General features: G+C 66.7%; 3 protein-coding genes across 3 annotated transcripts; 2 read left to right on the top strand and 1 right to left on the bottom strand.

Moving 5' to 3' along the window:
- The first annotated feature begins 202 nt into the window (after positions 1–202).
- Positions 203–5,297, top strand: MAT2A (methionine adenosyltransferase 2A). Its single transcript, XM_082298399.1, has 9 exons — positions 203–356; positions 1,788–1,865; positions 1,943–2,065; positions 2,145–2,257; positions 2,331–2,474; positions 2,554–2,772; positions 3,143–3,325; positions 3,430–3,563; positions 3,911–5,297. Exons 1-9 carry the CDS (start codon positions 266–268, stop codon positions 4,011–4,013), a joined length of 1,188 nt encoding a protein of 395 aa, XP_082154525.1. The 5' UTR covers positions 203–265; the 3' UTR covers positions 4,014–5,297.
- Positions 5,298–5,836: 539 nt separating this feature from the next.
- GGCX (gamma-glutamyl carboxylase) lies at positions 5,837–13,033 on the bottom strand (the record flags this gene model as incomplete). Its single annotated transcript, XM_082298303.1, has 15 exons — positions 13,005–13,033; positions 12,708–12,920; positions 11,774–11,932; positions 11,393–11,558; positions 10,669–10,747; positions 10,492–10,598; positions 9,770–9,933; positions 8,926–9,185; positions 8,534–8,665; positions 7,983–8,134; positions 7,384–7,553; positions 6,983–7,113; positions 6,766–6,913; positions 6,076–6,265; positions 5,837–5,993 (listed from the first exon to the last, which is right to left on the bottom strand). Exons 1-15 carry the CDS (start codon positions 13,021–13,023, stop codon positions 5,837–5,839), a joined length of 2,247 nt encoding a protein of 748 aa, XP_082154429.1. The 5' UTR covers positions 13,024–13,033.
- A 326-nt stretch (positions 13,034–13,359) lies between these two features.
- Positions 13,360–15,612, top strand: VAMP8 (vesicle associated membrane protein 8). The gene is made up of 3 exons (XM_082298307.1): positions 13,360–13,445; positions 14,697–14,885; positions 15,423–15,612. Exons 1-3 carry the CDS (start codon positions 13,443–13,445, stop codon positions 15,564–15,566), a joined length of 336 nt encoding a protein of 111 aa, XP_082154433.1. The 5' UTR covers positions 13,360–13,442; the 3' UTR covers positions 15,567–15,612.
- The last annotated feature ends 620 nt before the right edge of the window (positions 15,613–16,232 follow it).

Genomic DNA, 16,232 nt, shown 5'->3' with positions numbered 1-16,232 from the left:
CGGCCCGCTCCGGGCTGCCCCGGAGGTTGAGGCCAAGCTCCGCGTTATGTAACGCTCTCCCCCTCCCCGGCTGCAGTGGTTCTGCCCCCCCGCCCCCGCGGTGCGTATTACGCTCGCCATTGGCTGGGAGCGGTAGCGGGGCGGGGCGAGGAGGCTATAACTAGAGGTGCTGAGGAAGGGGCCGCGTTCAGTCTGCCGCGGCCGTGCTTGGGTTTTGTTGTTCCTGTGTTTTCCCCTTCCGCCTGTCGCCGCCCATCGCGCCGCCATGAACGGGCAACTGAACGGTTTCCACGAGGTGTTCATCGAAGAGGGCACCTTCCTCTTCACCTCCGAATCCGTGGGCGAGGGGCACCCAGGTGCGGGCCGAGCGGGGCTGGGCGGGGCGGCGATCGCGCAGGCGCGGCCGGGCGGGGGGGGAGGAGGAGGAGGATGGTGAAGATGAAGATGAAGGAGGTGAGGATGAGGATGGAGGGGATGAGGGTGGGCCGGGGGCGTGGGGGGGGCGGTGACGCGGGCGGGCGCGCGCGCAGTGTGAGGCGGGCGCGCGCTCGCCGCATTGCGGGCCCGGCGCGCACGTGCTGCCCGCGTGGGGCGGGACACGGGGGTGACGATGGGGCGGGCGGGGGGGCCGGTGCCGCCGTGACTCAGCCGTGACTAAGCAGCTGCCGGTGCCCCCGCACCCCGCGGGACCCCCGCCGTGGGCTCCCTCCCCGCGTGGATGCCGGGGGTAAGACGGGCCTGGTGACCCGCACACACCCCCCCCCCCCCCCCCCGGGGCGGAGTGCCGCCTTCAGCCCACCCCACATCCCCCGATGGTGTCCCCGATGTCGCCCAGCCGGAGATGAAGCGTCGTGGGTCTCCCCAGATGTGCCCTCCCGCTGCAGCCGGGGGGTTACACTCCTCCCGGGGGGTGGTTGGAGCCCTCCCCAGCTCGGTACCAGCTGGTGCCGGTCTCCCCCGGTCTTTGTCCTCGCTGGTTTGGGGCACATGACCGTTAATCTCCGGAGGCAGCTGCCAACGCCCAGCGCCCGCTACTTGGGCACAGCCAGCACCCCTGAACCCCCTCAGCTCTGGCCACTCCGGCACCCACTGTCAGGGCACACCCAGCACCTCCCGAGTTCCCCTCAGCTCCAAGTCCCCCTCGGGCCCCACAGCACCCCACAGCTCTGGTCCTTCTAGCTCAAGCACCCACAAGCCCGATGGCACAACCTGCGGCTGCTCTGGGGCTCCCCCCACGCTGCCTGAGGGAGGAGGCTATGAGGTCTATTTCCTCACTCTTTCCCCCCAAAAAGCATCTGGGGGACCCCCCTCCCCTCACCCAAGCTGGGCACTGCCTTGTCCTCACCCAGATCCTGCCCGGAAGGTCGCTGCCAAGGACGCCCGCAGTCCTGGGGACACGGGTGGCCCCTGGGACACCCTGGACCCCCCCCCCACTGGCGTAAAACACCCCGGGAGCAGGAGGGAGCTGGGTGTCCGGTGGGGTATGGCTGGAACAGCTTTGCCTGGGGGCAGAGCTGCTGGAAGCTGGCATGCTGCGGATTTGGGAAGCTGGGATATGGGTCTGATCCCCTCAGTGGTGCCACAGGGCTCAGCCGTAGTTGGAGCTGGAGCTTAACTGGGACATGCCTGGAATTCCAGACTGGGGACGAGGCAAGGGCTGCGTGCACCCTGGGGGGCTCCTGGATTATGGGGCTCTGATCCCTGTGCCGGAGGCTCCGGAAGGAAGGGCTGTGCCGTGTTGGGCTGTCCCCCGCCACCGTGACGCCTCCTGCTCTCCGTGTCCCCAGATAAAATCTGTGACCAGATCAGTGATGCTGTCCTGGATGCCCACCTCAAGCAGGACCCTGATGCCAAGGTGGCATGTGGTGAGTAAGGGCACCAGGGGACAGCAGGTGGGTGACGTGGAGGTGACGCTGTGCTGACATCACTCTTGTCCCTGCAGAGACGGTTGCCAAAACCGGGATGATCCTGCTGGCGGGGGAGATCACCTCCCGGGCCAACGTAGACTACCAGAAGGTTGTCCGGGACACCATCCGGCACATTGGCTACGATGACTCCTCCAAAGGTGTGTCCCGGGGTGCCACCGCCTCAGTGACAGCACAGTGGTGGCACCGGGCTCACCACAGCCCCCTTTGTCCCCCCAGGTTTTGACTACAAGACATGCAATGTGCTGGTGGCCCTGGAGCAGCAGTCCCCGGACATCGCCCAGGGCGTGCACCTGGACCGCAGCGAGGAGGACATTGGCGCCGGTGACCAGGTGAGACCCGGGGCCGTGGGGTTGCCGTGGTGTGACCGAGGGCTGGGTGTGACCCCCTGTCCCTGTGCCACAGGGGCTGATGTTCGGCTACGCCACGGACGAGACGGAGGAGTGCATGCCCCTGACCATTGTCCTGGCGCACAAGCTCAACGCCAAGCTGGCTGAGCTGCGCCGCAGCGGAGCCCTGCCCTGGCTGCGCCCCGACTCCAAGACACAGGTGAGGTGCTGATGAGTCCCCAAAGCCCTTGGGAGCCCTTTGTTCCCCCGCCTGGCCTCTGACTGGTGTCCCCTGGCAGGTGACAGTGCAGTACATGCAGGACCGTGGGGCGGTGATCCCGATCCGGGTGCACACCATCGTGATCTCGGTGCAGCACGATGAGGACGTGTGTCTGGACGAGATGCGCGACGCGCTGAAGGAGAAGGTCATCAAGGCCGTGGTGCCGCCCAAGTACCTGGATGATGACACCATCTACCACCTGCAGCCCAGCGGCCGCTTCGTCATCGGCGGGCCCCAGGTGCAGCCGAGGGCACTGTGGTGGTGGTTCGGTGGTGGTGGTGGTGACAGTTGTGATGGCACGATGGTGGTGCTGGCAGCGACACCACGATGGTGGCAATGATGGTGCGGTGGTGGTGGCTGAGGGGTGGTGACAAGATGGTGACACAGTGGCGGTGGCACAGTGGTGACAGTTAACAGTGGTGTGATGGTGGTGGCACAGTGGTGACAATGGCACAGTGGTGGCAGAGACGGTGCGGTTATGGTGGCGGTGATAACACGACGGTGGTCACAGCATGGTGCGGTGGTTGGCAGCGGCAGCACGGCGATGGCTCGGTGGGGACGACGCTGGTGACAATACGGACAGGTTGTGACGCTGCTGTCCCCAACAGGGCGATGCGGGGCTGACGGGCCGCAAGATCATCGTGGACACGTACGGGGGCTGGGGCGCGCACGGAGGCGGCGCCTTCTCGGGCAAGGACTACACCAAGGTGGATCGCTCGGCCGCCTACGCCGCGCGCTGGGTGGCCAAGTCCCTGGTGAAGGCTGGGCTGTGCCGCAGGGTGCTGGTCCAGGTGGGTGTTGGGCTGGGTCGAGGCTGCTTCAGATGGGTGCTGCGGCCCCCCTCCCCAGCCTCTCTGGGTCCAGCCTCACCCCCACCTCCACCTGCCCCCCGCAGGTCTCGTACGCCATCGGGGTCTCGCACCCCTTGTCCATCTCCATCTTCCACTACGGCACCTCCCAGAAGAGCGAGCGGGAGCTGTTGGAGATCGTCAAGAAGAACTTCGACCTGCGGCCTGGGGTCATCGTCAGGTAACGGGCGTGGGGGGCTGTGCCGGGGGGTGGGGGTGGGTGGGGGTCCCTCCCGGAGCAGCCTGGGGACCGCCTGGCGCCCTGGACCCGGCGCGGAGCCGCTCGGCCGAACGGAGAAGGCGCGCTCGGGGCGCGGACGGGGTAAGTATCCGCCGGAGCCGAGCGCTTGGAGCTTCCCCGGAGCCGGGAGCCAGCCGGGTGCTTTGGGGAGCAACCGGGGAAGCTCCAACCGCCCCGCGGGGTGGGGAGGAGGCGGAGGCGCCGCTGCGGAACCCCCGGCCAGGCAGGGAAGGGGCGAAGGCAGGACCCCGGGGCCACCTCACTGAGTCGGGAATTGTGTATTCCAGGGATCTGGATCTGAAGAAGCCCCTCTATCAGAGGACCGCAGCCTATGGCCACTTTGGTAGGGACAGTTTCCCTTGGGAAGTGCCCAAAAAACTAAAATACTGAGGAGAAAAGAGCATTGTTAGGGCTTTTCCCCCCACTCCCGCGGGCGTAGGTTACAGAGAAGCCCGTGGGCTCTGGGGGAAAGAGCTCCCAGCCCCCCCCCAGGCTCCCCGGCCCCGCCATTGTCTCTCACCATCGTTTTGGTTGTGTGGGGACCACGTGCCTCTCCTGGAGCCCACCCCTGTGTCCCCCCAAATCCCTCCGGATGGTTTTTAACAAATCTGTCTTTACTCCGAGCTTGGAGATGGGGAAAAAGGCCCAAGTGCCCTCTCAAGCCCTCCCCCATGCCCCCACAGTCCCACTGTGGCAAGGGCCACCCCATTCTGAGTCCCAGCAGTACTGCTGTGGGGGTTACCCCATTTTATCACTCCCCATTCCCCCTTGACCCCGAATTCCACTACATCAGGGGGACCTCCCATTTTTGCTCCCACTGTCCCCCCCCCATCCTGGTGCGGGGGGGGGGACACACAAACCTCTCATTGTGGCTCCCTGTGTGTCCCTCCCCACAGTCCCCATTCCACTGGGGGGATACTCATTTTGGCTCCCCCAGTCCCACTGGTGGGGGGGGACATTTCCCATTCCACCTCCCCACCCCCCCCTGGGACCTCGCTGGTGCTGGGTTTGGTTCTTAACCCTCATTTTTAACCTCTTGTTCCAAAAATGCACATTTTGGGGGGGACACGCTAAAGCCGACCCCCAACCCCCCCCTGAGGGTTCGGTACCAGAGGAAAACATTTTACATTCTTTTTTTTTTGGGTTTTAATCCAAAAGCTGAAGCGACTCCCCAACTGCACAACTCCTCCACACCCCCCAACTTTGTCCAGATTTTGGGGGGGAAAGGGGGGCATTTGGCGCTTGATACTTGAAGGTTTGGTGTATTTATTGTGCGCCGAGGCGGGGGCGTGAGTACAGAGAAGTCCCCGCACTCAGCCGGCAGCTCCTGATCCCTGAAAGCCCCCCCTTCCCCTCCCCCTGCCCTCCCCCTGCCCCCCACCAATTTGGGGCGAAATGGGGGGGAAATGGGTTTGTTGGAGCGCCGGGGGTGCCTGGGCGTGGCGCTGGTGGCCGGTGTGGTACAGAGAAGCCGGCTTGTTTACTGCCCGCCCGGGCTCCGGCCCCCAGAGTGCCTTGGGGGGGGGCAAGGGGGGCTTTCTCCTGCCCCTGAGGATTTTTTTTTTTCTTGGTTTTACTATTTTCGGGAGGTTTCATCCGAATGTTTTGATCCACTGAATCCAAAAATGAGTTTAAAAAGAAAAGAATCTTAATAAAAGTGATGGGTTGGATGGAGCCACCTCGAGTGTGTGGGGGAAACGGCGGGGAGAGACGGGTGCAGGGGGGAGCTGAAGGGTTTGGGAAACCGAGGCACGGGGAGACAGAGAAATTGGGGTACAGGGGAAAGTGGGATATGGAGGATTAGATAGGGAGAAAGTGTAGGGGGGGACCAGGTACAGGGGAAACTGAGGCACAGGGTCCTGGGATGGGAGAAAGGGGCATGGGGGGAGCTGGGGGGGAGTGACTGAAGCACAGGAGAAATGGACGGGGGAACTGGACACAGCTGGAACGAGTATCAGGGCAGCAGGGATGGGGGACACTGGGGTTTGGGGAAATGGGCACGGGGGGAACTGGGGTGCAGGGGAGACTGGGATGGGTGAACTGGGAAGGGTTGGGGAATGTGGCTGGGGAGCTGGGGGATGGAGGGAAATGGGTACACGGGGTGGGGAACGCCCAGGGCAGGGGGAGCCAGTTACCGTGAGAATCCGGAGCACGGGGGGAAACTGAGGCACGGGAGGATTTCTGGCTTAAAAAATAGCGTTTATTTAGAGTGTTCAGAGCTCGGGGCCCCTCTGGCCCCCCCCATCGGTCTCGGGCCGAGCCTCCTCCTCCTCCCCGTTCCAGCTGGCGAAGGCCACCTCCTGCGCCAGGCGCTCCGGGGACGGGCGGCCCAGCGCCAGGTTCCGCAGCGCGATCAGCGTCATCAGGGCACTGCGGGGACAGCGGTGGGCACCGGGGGGCACGGGGGGCAACGGGGGCGGGGACAGGGGGACAAGGGGGCTTTGGGACTGACCTGCGGCGGAAGAGGACGAACTTCCTGCGGAGGAAGCGCCGGAGGCGCTGGGCCAGGCTGGACTCGTGCTCCCGCCGCTGCTGCCGCCGCTCCCGCCGCAGGAACAGAGACACCACCGGGTCCAGTGGGACCCCCGCGGGCGGGGGCTCCCCCAGGATGGGCCGCAGCTCGGGGGGCAACGGGGACTGTTCTGGGGTGGAGGCGGGAGGTGATGGGGATTTTGGGGTCCCTGTGATGCCCCCAGTCTGGTGATGGGAATTGGGGATGATGCCCTGATCTCCCCACACAGGGATTGGGGTCCTCCATGATCCCCTCAGCCCAGTGCTGCCCAGGGGCTGAGGTGATGGGGATTTTGGGGTCCCCATGTCCCCTCTGCTGCCCAGGGGATGAGGTGATGGGGATTTTGGGGTCCCTGTGACCCTAGGGCGAAAACTGACGGATTTTTGAGGGGTTGTCTTCCCACTACTCAGAAAGACGTGAGGTGCCAGGAATTGGGGGGGACCCTGTCATTCCTCCACCCCAGTGACAGGGATTGGGGGTCTTCCTGGGACCTCCCCCCATGGCGTAAGATGCTGGGGATTTTGGGGTCCCAGAAAGCAAAGTGTCAAGGATTTTGAGATTCCCAGGTGTGAGGTGTTGGGGATTCTGGGGTCCCCAGGGATGAGGTGCTGGGTATTTGGGGGTCCTCACCGGTGCCGTTGCGCACACGCTCCCGCAGCTCCCGCAGCTGCGTCAGGTTCCGCTCCAGCTGCAGCGCCGTGGTGTTGACGTACAGGTACATGTAGCACGAGGGCTCCGGGGACACCGTGTGCACCTTGTGGTACTGCCCCGCTGGCAGCTGGGGGGGGGACACGGTATCAGCATCCCCAGGCACCCCCAGGCCCCCCAGGGTCCCCCCGAGCCTCACCTGCATCCCCTCACCCTCCTGCAGCGAGTGGTTCTGCTGCTGCTCCACCAGCTCCACCAGCACCTTCCCCCGCAGGACCCGCAGGCTCGTGTTCCCCAGGTCCTCGCTCACGAAGTTCTCCAGGTACAGGCCTGGAACAGAGCTGGGTCTGTACCCCCACCCCGAAGCCCCCGGCCCTGTGCCCCCACCCTGAGCCCCCGGACACTCCTGTGCCCTGTACCCACAACCCCCCTCAACCCCAGGATTCCCCCACGCCCTGTACCCAACCCCTGAACCCCTGGGACCCTTCGTTCCCTGTACCCACTGCTGACCGCCCTCCATGCTCTGTAACCCCTGGCCCCACAAGTGCCCTGTACCCCACCCCCAGGACGCCCTGACCCCCAGGGCCCCTAGGGCCGCACCGGGGAAGTCTGCAATGAACACGGTGTCCGTGTGTCCATCCAGCTGCGCCTCCATCTCCTGCAGCTGCTGACGCCACGGAGAGAGATCCACGAGCAGCGGGAGCAGCCACGGCGTGGGGGTCCATGGGGACCATGGAGCACGGACCAGGTCCACCCGGGGGTCCACAAGTCTGGGGGAATGAGGTGTCAACACCCCTCAGCACCCCCAAATCCTGTGGGACTATAGGACCCACGGCGTGGGGTCCACAGGGACCACAACAGGTCCACCTGTGCAGATAAATCACCTGTCCCTGTGTCCTCCCCAACCTCGGCTGGAAGCAGCAGCTCCACCAGCAGCAGCACCCACAGCTGTGGGCCCACAGCTCCCACACCAGCTCCACCCGCGGGTCCCCCACCCTGTGCAGCCAAGCCCTGCGTCCCCATGTCACCCAAAACCCCGGGTATCCCTCCAGAATCCCATGTGGCCCCCACAAGATCCCGGGTACCCCAAAGGCCTCTGCCTGCAGCGACAGCACCCACAGCACGAGGTGCCCCAGGGCTCGCGTGCCCCAGCCCAGACCCACCCGCAGGCCCCCCACGGCCCCTGTCCTGTCCCCCACCTCTGCTGGAAGCGCTCGTTGATGGACACCCAAACGTCGAAGTAGATCTGGGGCTCGGTGACGTTGTAGCGCGGCAGCAGCTGGCTCAGGCAGGCCGAGTACTGCTTGAGCATGTCCGCGTGGTCCCGCCAGCGCCGGCTCTGCGTGAACGCCTGCGGGGACCGGGGGGAAACTGAGGCACGGGGGAATGAGGGACGGGGACCACAATGGGGGACGGCGGGGAAACGAGGAATAGGGGAAAACGAAGGCCAGGGGGTGTCCCATGGATGAGAGGTGATGGGGAAACATGGGCAGAAATGGAGGCACAGGGGGAAAATGAGGGATGATGGAAACTGAGGCACAGTGGGGGGCTCATGGGGGAAATCCCTGAACTTGGGAGAAATTGGGGGGGTCACCAGGCACGGCGAGAAAATGAGGGACTGGGGAAACTGAGGCCCGGGGGGGTGTCGGCTCAAAACACTGAGTTTATTTAGACGGATCAGAGTCCCCCATCCCTCCCCACCCCAGGGCCTGGCTCACCCCAGTCTCAGGTGCCGCCAGGGCTCACTCACCCCTGGTTTCAGGTAGCCCACCTCCCCGGTGAGCCCATCCCTGTAGGTGATCTTGACGTGCTGGTGGAAACGGGAATGGACCATCATGTCCCAGGAGTAGCCGTAGAGCCCGTTGGTCCAGTTGTTGTAGCCCTGGGGGGACATGGGGGGGTCACAGAGCACAGGGGTGTCCCCACCCCAGGGGACAAGGAGGGGACAGGGACCCCCATACCTACCACCAGCCCCCTTTTACCACCCTAAGTGCCCCCCCACAACACCACAAAATGTTCCCTACATGCTCCCAAATGCCCTCCACATCCCCCAACCCCCTCCCCGTGTCCCCAAACTCTTTCTTACTCTTCTCAGACCACCCCCATGTCCCCAAACCGTCTCCCCAGTCCCCCCGCGCCCACCTGGGTGATGAAGTGGGAGTAGGGCAGGAAGAGCTGCTCCAGCACGTAGAGGATGGTGAAGGCTGCAGCCAAGTGCTGGCGAGGCCGAAGGCCCCCTCGCGCCCCCCGGGCCTTGTAGTGGCAGTCAGGGCTGGGCTGGGGAGGCTCCGTGCTGGGGAGCCACCCCCGCAGCCAGGGGGGGCAGCGGGCCAGGAGCCCCCGTGGCCACTCGGGCCGGCAGAAGAGCCCGTTGGTGGCCAGCATGGTGTAGGAGAACATGCCTGGGGGGGGACACTTAGGGACCCCCACTGCACCCAGGGGTGGGGGGTGCCCCTGTCTGGGATCGGGGGGGTCCCTGCACAGGGCCAGGGTGTTTTGGGGTGTCTGGGTAGCCCTGTTGGGGACTGGGGGGGGGATTTGGGGGCCATGGAAGGGGAACTTGCTCTGGTTGGGGGTGTTTGGGGGTCCCCAGGTGCCCCTGCCCTGGCTCAGGGTGTGTTTGGGGGGTGCCCAGGTGCCCATCCCAGTCTGGGGGTGATTTAGGGGAGGGCTAAGGGGTGCCCCTGCCCAGAATGAGGCTGTTTGGGGTTGTCCTGAATGAGGGTGATTTACAGGGAGTATCTGGGTGCCCCTACTATGGATAAGGGTGATTTAAAAGGGGTTGGAGGGGTGCCCCTGCCCTGGCTCAGGGTGTTTTGGGGGTGCCCAGGGGTCCCATGCCCAGGTTGGGGGTGCTTAAGGCGAGTCATAGAGTGGCTGGGTGCCCCCACCCAGGCTCAGGCTGCTTCAGGGGGTGCCCCTGCCCAGGCTGGGGGTGCTCTGGGGGTGCCCTGGGGCTGTCTGGGGGTGCCATGTCCCCCCTCACCAATGCTGAAGAGCTGGGAGTTCATGCAATGGAAGTAGGTGACGAAGACGAGGGCGAGGGGCCGCGTGGCGTCGAAGAAGAGCAGGAAACCGGCAGAGAGGTCGAGCACCAGTCCCCCACCGTGCACCACCAGCCGGCTGGTCAGCTCCTCGGACAGCACCAGCCTGGCCACGGAGCCTTCCTCGGCATCGGCCTCACCCTGCCCCTCCTCAGCCCCACCCATCACCTCCCCCCCTTCCTCCTCCTGTCCGTCACATTCCTCATCCTCAACCCAAACCCATCCCCCTGAACCCGTCCTCATCCCATCCCATCCCTGTCCTAACCCCAGCCCATCAGCCCCCCTCCCCTCCCCATCCTCCTTCCCCCTCCCCATCGAACCTCCTTACCCTCATCCTCACTCCAACCCCATAACCCTCCTCATCCCATCCCATCCCATCCCATCCCATCCCATCCCATCCCATCCCATCTCATCCCAATCCCATCCTGTCCCACCCTCGCCTTCATCCTCATCCCTATCATCCCCCCTCACCCTCCTCTGCCCCATTCCTGTCACCCCATCCCCATTACCTCCTCCTCATCCTCACCTTGGACCCCACAATTCCACTACACCCCCATCAACTCCCCTCACCCTCCTCATCCTCACCCCAAACCACCTCTCACCCTCCTCATCCTCAGCCCACCCCTGTCCCCCTCCTCACTCTCACCCCTTCCCCTCCCCTGACCTGAAGGGTGCAAAGAGCCAGTGCCGGGCGAGGGTCCCCATGGAGAAGCCCCCGACCCAGTCGGCATCCAGCTTCTTCAGCCCCGCGATGAAGTACACGATGAACACCTGGGGGGACACGGTCAGGGAGTCCCAGGGGTGCCGGGGGGCCCCGGGGGTCCCAGGCAGGGACACCCACCTGGGCACGCAGCAGGGCGTAGTTCCACAGCGGGACGTGGGCGTTCCTCTTCTGGGGACGGAAGAGCCCATCCACAGACCTGCAGGAGCACGGGGCACCCCGGGCACAGGGGGACAAGGCCACTGTCACCCCATTGCCAGAGCCCTGGGGACACCTGTCACTGCCCCAGGGGACACACTGGCAACAGTGCCAGGGGTGACACCGGGACCTGTCCCACCGGGTGGGCACTCAGTGCCAAAGGGATATCCCCTGGGGACACAGCACCATGGGGACCCCGGGACCCGTGCCACCTGCTGGGGACATGATGGCCTGTGCCATCCCAGGGGGCCCCCGTGCCACAAGGGACCTCAGAACCTGTGCCATCCACAGGTGACCCAGTGCCACAGGGGTCCCCAGGGCCTGTGCCACCTCCTAGAGACAACGGGGCCACAGGGGATCCCAGGACTTGTGCCACCCCACAGGAACCCAATGTCATGGGGGTCCCGAGGACCTGTGCCACCCCCTGAGGACCAAGTGCCATGGGGACCTAGGGGTCTGAGCCACCCCACTGGGACCCTGGTGCCACAAGGGACCCCAAAACCTCTGCTGCCCCATGGGAACCCCAGCCCCACGTCACCACCCTGCTGCCTTGCAGAGCCCTGGGATCCCCAGTGCCCCCCATGTCCCCCGTGTCCCCACAGGCTCCCTGTGCTCTGGGGGTCCCTGCAGCCCTCCAGGTGCCCACCCGTAGCGGTCAGCGCCCAGCAGTGCCAGCTGGAAGCCCAGCAGCCCGTAGAGGTAGGAGTGGTTGTTCCAGGAGGTTTTATCCAGCAGCAGCAGGTACCAGTACGGGCACAGGAACGCGATGCAGCTCAGCCGGTAGCAGCACCCCAGCATGATGCCCAACGCTCCTGCGGGCACAGGACCCCCGGTGTACCCCCCAGCCCCTCCTGGTGCCTGTCCCCAGCCTCCCTCAGCTCCCTCCCAGTCCCAGTGTCCATCCCAGTGCCCCTTCCCACCCCAGTGCCAGTCCCCCCCGTGATTCCTGCCCGTATGCCAGCCCCGTTCCTGCCCCAGTGCTGTCCCCTGCCCATCCCGCTCCTCCCGGGCCTGTCCCAGTCCGTACCCAGGAACATGATGGTGTAGAGCAGGTACATCCAGTCCAGGGGCAGGGGCTGCAGGAAGGGCAGCAGTGGGAAGCGACACACGTCCAGCCCATCCAGGTACCGCTGGTCCAGGTGCCCCAGGCCCCGCTCCTGCGGCACATCCAAGGCCATCAGCAGCCCTGGGGGGATGAAGGGGGGTCAGTGATCCCACCAGGCCGGGGGGACCCAGGCAGCCGTCGGTCAGTGACCGTGTCCCCCCATCTGGCCGCAGGAGGCCCCAGGCGTCCGGGCGGGCACTGACCCCCTCCACCCACCCAGGCCGCTGCCCAACCTTTGTTCCGGTGCTGACGTGTCACGGCTGGACGCCACCGGCCCCCCCCGGGTGGGGGGGACCTCCCGGACCTCAGTCCCTCCACTCAAGCCCCTGAGCCCTCCCAAAGTCCCGGTGCCCCCCGGGCCCCTGGATTCCCCGAGCCCCCCCAGGCCCAGCCTCCCTGTTCCCCCAGAGTCCCCACGGAGCCCTCCCGGAGCTCCCCCATCCCTCCAGAGCCCCCCGGCCCCCGCAGCCACTCCGACCCCGCCAGCCCCCCTCCCCTGTTCCCCGTTTCCCCTCCCGAGGCCCCTCTGGCCCCCCAGCCCACGATCTCCCTGTCCCCCGCCGTACCCTCCCCGGACCCTCCCATCCCGTGCCCTCGGAGCCCCCCAGAGCCCTCCCAGCCCCCTCGGGCCCCCCCCAGCTCTTGCTCACCCTGTCCCCCCGGTGTCCCCCCGGTGTCCCCCCGGTGCCCGGTCTCCCTGTTCCGGTGCCCCCGAGCCCTGCGGTCTGTGTGCCCCTCAGAGCCCCTTGATCCCTCCAGCCCCCGGTCTCTCTGTGCCCCCGAAGCACCTCCGGCCCCGCCGGTCCCACCCAGCCCCGGTTCCCCCGGAACCCCGCGGTGCCCCTTCCCCGCGGACCGAAGGCTGCGCGGAAGGCTCCGAGCGCAGCGGGGTCCTGCGGCCGGTGCAGCAGCCGGACGAAGCGGTGCCATCGCGTCAGGTCCCGCAGCTCGAACCCCAGCAGCCGCTGCGCCAGCCCGGGGCCGGTACCGGGGGACTTGGGGGGCCCGGTGGGGTTCGGGGGCCGCCCCGCCGCCTCTCCCCGCTCCGGCCGCCTCCGCCGCGCCGGGCCTGCCGGGGGTCACAGGTCAGGGGTCATGGGGGTCACGGGGGTCACCGGGGGTCCGGCACCCCCCGCCCCGCCCCGCTCCGCACCCGCCGCCGCCGCCGCCATCGCCCCGACCTCGCCCCGCCGCCAGCGCAGCACGTGACGGCCGCGGCAGCCAATCAGCGGCGTGGGGGGCGGGGCCTCCGGGGACACACCCAGTCAAACCCCGCCCCTCCCCTCAGACTCCGCCCCCGCCTCGCGACCCCCGCCCCGGCCCGGCCTCCCCCGCCCCGGCCCGGCCCCCCCGGCCCCGCCCCCCCGGGCCCGCGACCCCCGGCCCGCCGTGACCCCCGACCCCACCCTGACCCCGGCCCCGGCCCCGCCGCTCGCCCCAGCCCCGGCACCCCCCGGCCCTACCCCGCCGCTCCCCCGGCCCGCCCCCGGCCCGCCCCCGGCCGCCGGTGCCGCCGCTCCCGGAAGCCCCGGGCAGGCGGGGCGGGTCCGGGGCCGCCGCGGGAGCGGAGCCGAGCGGGGCCGGACGGGCCATGGTGGGACAGGGGCACGGGGGGCACGGGGGGGGGGCACGGGGGGTCCCTGTGGGGGCTCCGGGGCGGCCCGTGGGGAGCGCGGGGAAGGAGCCGGGGTGTTCCTGGGTGTCCGTGGGGTGCCAAGGGGGTGTCCGTAGGGGCTGAGCGGTGCCCGTACGGGGCTTGGGGGGTCTCTTTGGGGCACGTGGGGGGGTTTGGGGTGCCCGCAGAGCGCTGGAGGAAGTGCCCAGGCTGCCGTGGGGTGCCCATAAGGTGCTTATGGGGTTCCTCTGGGGTGCGTATGGGGGGGCTGGGTGCCGAGAGGGTGCCTGTGGGATGTGGGGGGTGTCCGGGGGACCCACAGGATGCCTGGGGAAGCGCCTGTGGGGTGCTTGGGGTGGACGTGGGGCACCTGTGGGGTGCTTTTAGGTTCATATGGGGTGCCCATGGTGCATATGCGGTGCCAGGTGGGTTCACAGAAGGTGCTGGGGGTGCCTGGGGTGCCCATAAGGTGCTTAGGGGGTCTCTTTGGGGTTTCTGGGGTTCATATGGGGATCTGGGGTACGTATGGGGTGCCAAGGGGTGCACACAGCGTGCTGGGGGGTCCATGCTGTGCCTGCAGGGTGCTTGGGGATATCCATGCCTGGGGGGCGTGTGGAGTGCTCAGAGGGTGCCTACGGGGTGCTGGAGGTGTTGGGGTGTGTGGGATGCCTGTAGGGGCTCGAGGAAGCGCCCAGAATGCCTGTGGGGTGCTCAGCAGATGCTTGGGGTGGGCATGGGGTGCCTGTGAGGGACTCAGGGTGCTTATGGGGTACTTCAGAGTGTATATGGGGTATCTAGAGAGCATATGGGGTGTCTGAGATACATACGGGATGTCCTGGGGGTGCCATAGGGTGCGTGGAGAGGTGCCCAGAGTACACACAGGGTGCTTGGCAGGTGCTTGGTGTGGACCTTGGGGTGCCTTGTAGGTACTGCGGGGGCACTTTTGGGGTACGTGTAAGGTGTGTATGGGGAGCGTATGGGGAGTGCTCAGGGGGTGTATATGGGGTACCCATGGGATGCTGGGGTGCCCATGCAGGGATTGGCAGGTACCGTTGGGGTGCTTGGGGTGTTTGTAGGGTGTCCAGGGTATCTTGGGAGTGCTGGGGGTGCCCCAGGGTATGCATGGGGTGTCTGTAGGGTGGTGTGGGGTGTTCATGCGATGTTGTGGGAGTGTCCAGGACACATGTGGGGTGCTGGAGGTGCCCCCCTGACCCCTGCCCTGTGTTGCAGGCGAGGGTCCCGGGGGGGGTCCCGGCGGATGTCGCGACAGATGCCGCGGCGGGCGACGGGCGCGTGCGGGCGCTGCAGCGGGAGGTGCAGGGGGTCACCACCATCATGACCCAGAACGTGGAGCGGATCCTGGCGCGGGGGGAGAACCTGGAGCAGCTGCACAGCAAGAGCCAGGACCTGGAGGCCACTGTGAGGGGGGCACAGGGGGCGTGAGGAGGGGCATGGGGTCCCAAGGGTGGGTACAAAGCTCCCTGAGGTGACTCAAGGCCCCTGAGGTGGCACGGTGTCTCTGAGGTGGTGCAGGGCTCCTGAGGTGGCACTGGGTCCCCAGGGTGGGTGCTGGAACCCCAGGGCGAACACAGGATCCCCAGGGATCCCCAGGGGAGACCGGGGTCCCTAAGGGGACTGCAGGGTGCCCAGCGGGTTGGCAAGGGACACTTGGGTGGCAGGAGCTGTCACTAGGATGTCCGTGGGGGTCCCCAGGGTTTCAGTTGGTGTCCCCAGAGTGGCAGCAGAGGGTCCCCAGGGTGTCAGGGATGTCCCTGGGGTGGCAGTTGGGATCCCCAGGGTGTCAGGGGCGTCCCTGGGGTGGAAGTTGGGATCCCCAGTGTGTTAGGGGCATCCCTGGGGTGGCAGCTGGGATCCCCAGGGTGTCAGGGGCGTCCCTGGGGTGGCAGTTGGGGTCCCCAGGGTGTCAGGGGTGTCCCCATGTCTCTGTCCCCCCAGTCGGAGCACTTCCGCACAACATCCCAGAAGATGGCCCGGCGCTACTGGTGGAAGAATGTGAAGCTGCTCGTCATCCTCGGCCTCGTGGGCGTCATTGTCCTCGTCCTCATCATCCTCCTGGCCACTGGCACCATCCCCACCTAGAGCCAGTGTCCCCACGGAGACATGGCCACCCCAGGGCCCAAATACAGATGGGGGAAAGAACCAGTGGGACTTGTGTGTGTGTGTGTGGTGGGGGGACATGGGGACATGGGGAGGGACACAGATGGACATGGTGAGATGGGCATGGGGGGACACAGGGACGTGGGAGGACACCAAGGGGACAGATGTAGGGGCACGGGAATATGCATGGGGACACGGGGGGACCGGCCCCAGGGATGTGGGGATGTGTGGGAACACTCACGTGGGGTCATGGGGGGGACACGTGTGGGGACACAGGCATGAGGGGGTGCGTGGGGGGGTGGGTGCTGTGCCAGGGCACGGGGGGCGGTGCCAGGCACCGAGGGACAAAGGACACTGTGGTGGCACTGCCACCCTCGGAGGCTGGGTGGAAGGGGGGGAGAAGGGGGAGGGGACAGGCGGGGACAGGGACGTGGGGGCTCCTCCGAGACCCGGACATGGGGGTCCTGGTGAAGGCCCATATCTGCAGGGACCTGGGGACACCGACATGTGCGGAGCTGTGGGGCCCCTTTTCTGGGGGACAGGGCAGCCCCCAAAGCACACACGTCGGGGGGTCCTGGGGACACGGGGGCCCGGGGGGCTGTAGGGACACGGGGCTCTCCGAGGGTCCTGGGGACATGGCGGGCCCGG

This window comes from Coloeus monedula (assembly GCF_965178545.1).
Source record: "Coloeus monedula genome assembly, chromosome: 28".
Classification (NCBI taxonomy): Eukaryota; Metazoa; Chordata; class Aves; order Passeriformes; family Corvidae; genus Coloeus; species Coloeus monedula.
Note: the sequence above shows the minus strand (reverse complement) of the source record. Positions and strands in the feature narration are given on the sequence as shown.